This window comes from Silene latifolia, chromosome 11 (genome assembly GCF_048544455.1).
Source record: "Silene latifolia isolate original U9 population chromosome 11, ASM4854445v1, whole genome shotgun sequence".
NCBI classification, from domain to species: Eukaryota; Viridiplantae; Streptophyta; class Magnoliopsida; order Caryophyllales; family Caryophyllaceae; genus Silene; species Silene latifolia.
Window position 1 is genome coordinate 18,622,455 of NC_133536.1, and position 4,687 is coordinate 18,627,141.

At 42.5% G+C, this 4,687-nt stretch overlaps 1 protein-coding gene across 1 annotated transcript; it reads left to right on the forward strand.

Moving 5' to 3' along the window:
* Positions 1-223: 223 nt before the first annotated feature.
* Positions 224-1,536, forward strand: LOC141613022 (uncharacterized). The gene is made up of 2 exons (XM_074431763.1): positions 224-399; positions 441-1,536. The coding sequence occupies exons 1-2, from the start codon at positions 224-226 to the stop codon at positions 1,534-1,536; spliced, it is 1,272 nt and encodes a 423-aa protein (XP_074287864.1).
* The last annotated feature ends 3,151 nt before the right edge of the window (positions 1,537-4,687 follow it).

The window sequence follows — 4,687 nt, forward strand, 5'->3', positions numbered from 1 at the left end:
CAAAACAATCGAGTGCTATGTTGATGATGTTGTGGTTAAGTCCAAGAAAAGAGAGGACCATATCAACGACCTTCGTACTGTTTTTGAAAGACTGCGAAAATGTTAACTCAAGATGAATCCGCTCAAATGTGCCTTTGGAGTTACTTCGGGGAAATTCTTAGGATTTGTGGTACGACATAGAGGAATTGAAGTTGATTAATCAAAGATCCAGGCCATTTAAGAAATGCCAGAGCCTAAAAATTTAAAGGAGCTTCGTGGTCTACAAGGTCGTTTAGCTTACATTCGTAGGTTCATCTCTAACCTCGCGGGACGCTGTCAGCCATTCAGTCATCTTATGAAGAAGGATGCTATATTTCAATGGGATGATAAATGTCATAATGCCTTTGAAAGTATCAAAAAGTACTTGTCATCTGCACCTGTGTTGGGGGCACCAGTTCCAGGAAGGCCTCTTATCCTCTACATCGCAGCACAAGAACGTTCACTGGGGCATTATGTGCTCAAGAGAATGAAGATAAGAAGGAGAGGGCTCTCTATTACCTAAGTCGAACTTTGGTGGGAGCTGAACTGAATTACTCTCCAATCGAGAAAATATGCTTGGCTTTGGTTTTCGCAATTCAAAAACTAAGGCACTACATACAGGCACATACTGTCCATGTAATTTCAAAGGATTATCCTATCAAGTATATACTCTCAAGGCCAGTCTTGTCCGGTCGTCTAGCAAAGTGGGCAGTTCTACTCAAACAGTATGACTTGGTCCATGTGCCTCAAAAGGCAATCAAAGGGCAAGCTTTAGCTGACTTCCTTGCTGATCACCCAGTCCCCGCGAAATGGGAACTTCAGGATGATCTTCCTGGTGAAGAGATATTCTATGTGGATGTACTTCCACCATGGCAAATGTATTTTGATGGTGCAGCAAGATGTGATGGAGCCGGAGCTGGTGTTATATTCTTGTCTCCCGAAGGTCATGTGTTGCCTTACTCCTTTGTGCTCACTGAATTATGCTCAAATAATGTGGCCGAGTATCAAGCTTTAATCTTAGGCCTTCAGATGGCGATTGAAATAGGGGTCAAGGATTTAGACATTTTTGGAGATTCCTTGTTGGTGGTCAACCAAGCCCTTGATGAATTCGAAGTGAAGAAAGATGATCTCATTCCCTACCATCAATATGCAATCCAGTTACTTAACAAGTTGGATTGTGTTCATATTGGACATGTGCCAAGGAGTGCCAATAAGTTGGCTGACGCGCTTGCTAATCTTGCAGCCACTTTTGCACTGGGGGCAGAGGAAGTCACGACAATTCCAGTTTGCAACTGTTGGGTAGTACCGCCGCTAGAAGGAGGAGAAATTGCAGAGACATCTAATATGATTAGTGTCAACCACGATAATGATGATTGGCGGCAACCTATCATCGATTTCTTAGAGCATCAAAAGCTTCCTGATGACCCTAGACATAAAGTAGAGATTCGTCGTCGTGCTCCAAGGTTCATATATTATAAGGGAATACTTTACAGACGATCGTTCCTCGGGAATGGCTAAGATGTCTTGGCGAAACTGAAGCTTCTGAGGCCATGTACGAAGCTCATTCGGGTGTTTGTGGCGCCCATCAATCTTGTCTAAAGCTTCATGATCGTGTGAAAAGAATGGGGTACTATTGGCCAACCATGGTGCAAGATTGCATGGACTTCGCGAAGAAGTGTGATGCTTGTCAGTTCAATGTAAATTTCATACATCAACCTCCAGAACCCTTGCATCCTACCATTTCATCATGGCCCTTTGAAATGTGGGGACTAGATGTTGTAGGACCTATCACTCCAAAAACATCAAATGGGCATGAATACATCCTCGCTGCAACAGATTATTTCTCAAAGTGGGCAGAAGTTGTCAGTGTACGTGAAGTAAAAAAGGAAACTGTTGTTGATTTCATTCGCACTCAAATCATCTTTCGATATGGTGTACCACAACGCATTATAGCTGATAATGGCAAGCCGTTCTTTAACAAGTTGATGAGAAGTCTTGCTGAAAAGTTCAAATTTAAACAATACAAGTCTTCCATGTATAATGCTCCGGCAAATGGCTTAGCTGAAGCTTTTAATAAGACACTACGCAATTTGTTGAGGAAAGTGGTGGCGAAGTCAAAGCGTGATTGGCATGAGAGAATCGGTGAGGCATTGTGGGCCTATCGTACTACATACAAGACACCCACTCAAGCAACCCCGTATGCGTTGGTGTATGGAGTTGAAGTCGTGTTGCCATTAAAACTTCAAATTCAATCTTTAAGAGTTGCCATTCAGGAAGAGCTTACAAGTGATGACAATGACAAGCTGCGCTTGGAAGAGTTGGAAGCTTTAGATGAGAAAAGGTTGCAAGCACAACAAAAGCTACAGTGTTATCAAGCACGGTTGTCACGCGCATTCAACAAAAAAGGTGCGCCCTCGATCTTTTCAGGCAGGAGACTTGGTGCTCGCGGTAAGAAGGTCGATCATTACTTCTCACAAACTTAAAGGCAAGTTCACTTTCAAGTGGGATGAGCCATATGTCGTGCAAGAGGTATACACCAATGGTGCTTATAAGATTGTTGATGAAGACGGTGTTCATGTAGGACCGATCAACGGAAAATTCTTGAAGCGCTACTACTCCTAAGCAAGAGGCTAAACTGCAATACTCCCAAGCATGAGGCTAAACTGCATAAACTCCTAAGCATGAGACTAAACTGCATACCAAAATAAATTCAAAAAAAAAAAAAAAATCCTTCCCTGAACTACGTAGGCTTGATCTTGTAAAGTACTTGGGTACTTTGCGAGTACGTAGGCAACTTAAGTAAGTCTTACTTAGGTGCAGCCACACCCCCCAGCAAAAAGAAAATCCTTTAACGAACTACGTTGGCTTGATCTTGCAATTTGTCCTCCATGGTCACTTTTCGAATACGTAGGCAGTTTGAACAAGTTAACACTTTGTTCAAGTGCAGCCACACCAAAATTTCGAACCTCTCAAAATTGCTCCTGGCCCGCAAGAGTTTAAACTGTGCATGGCTTAATTATCTTCAAATCGGTCGTTCTTTTAGGACAAGGACAGTCTTGATCATTGACAGATTTTGCCACAGGGAAAAAGATGTTCTTGTATCTTATAGATCTCCAAGTACCTTGCCTTCCTTCAAACAAGTATAGACCATGAGTAGTTGACGGTGATTCTTCAGTCATCCATGGTTGTCGATCAACCAAGCTTCAAGGGACATCGTTCATGCCCTTTTTGCTATCCAGATCTTCCAAGCTCTGCTTCATATGGGTCATCGCGCTCCTTCTTCCTCGCATAGAGAGCCTTGCAAAGTCCTTCGTTTAAATCTCGCACTGCGTGACAGATTGATGGGAATAACTTGAATTCCTCATGCGATGGACGGGGTAAGCGAGTATCGAAGTGTTCCGCCTCGAATTCCTTGGCATCTCTCACGGTCAACAAGTCACAACCTCGAAAAGTATCGAAATGATCTACCTTGGATTCCTCTTCGTCTCTCATGGTCTTCAATGGTCCATGAACAAGTTCATTCTTTGCATGATGGCTCAAATAAGAAATCGAAGTATCTCGCACCGCGGAATGCTTCAAACTCTCCAACCATCGTCGGCACGGTCCATTGCTTGCTTCTTGATGACTTGGAGGAGAATCAAACTCATGCTCCAAATTTAAAATTTCTCACAGTCCTTAAAATCACTTAAAGTATCCAATCGATCCACGGTCAAGTCTTGAAATGATCCATCTGGGATTCCTCAAATGCTTCAGTGGCCAACGGGACATGTTGCTTCCTTCAATAGCTTGGAAGAGAAATAAAACGACCCAACTCAGAGTGCCTAGAAATCCTCTTGTGCCTGGCAAAACAAGTACGTTGCTTGATGGGAAATCGAAATGAGCCATCTTGAAAGTTTCGAATTCTCCCACGGTCTCAGGAGAGTTTCGGAACAATCGGACACGGACTTCCTCAAGGTTTCAATCGATCGATGGGTTAGGTACATCATGGGTTGCCTCAAAAGAGTATTGAAATGATCTAGCTCAGACTTCCTCGTGAGCTCTTCAGTGGTCACGATTGAGTTCTAACTGGGTTGAAGTTCTCATCTGATTGACGGGCCAAGCTTGATGGGAAATAGAAATGATTAACTTGAAAGCTTCAAATTCTCTCACGGTCAACTTAAAAGAGTCTACTTGGACTTCCTCATGATCTCGAGCGGTCAACAATTGAGTCTTGAGTGGCTTGAAATTCTCATACGGTCGACGATCCAAGAGATGGCTAACTTGCTATGGCTCGTATTCTTCAATGACGGTCACATACTCACATAAGATCATTGCAAAAAAAAAAAAAACGAACGATTGGCTTGCAATGTAAAGCCTGATCCAAAGTGGCCTGTAACACCTGCGTGCACAAACAAACAAATCCAACATTGGGATAACACCTGCGTGCAATATTACATATGATTACTGTTGAATAGTGCTAGCACTTGCACACTTATACGTAGAATATTGAGAAAAGGCCAACTCAGCATTGAGGGATCTGGTAAAAAAGCATGAAGAGTTAGACAAGAGTTAAAAAAAAAAAAAAATCATTAATTTTCTTATTACGCTGAATTTCTGTTTTCGTAGGAAAAAAAAGAGAGACTAAGTGGGCACTGTTTTCATGATCAAACTCCTAACAAGCTTCAAGGAA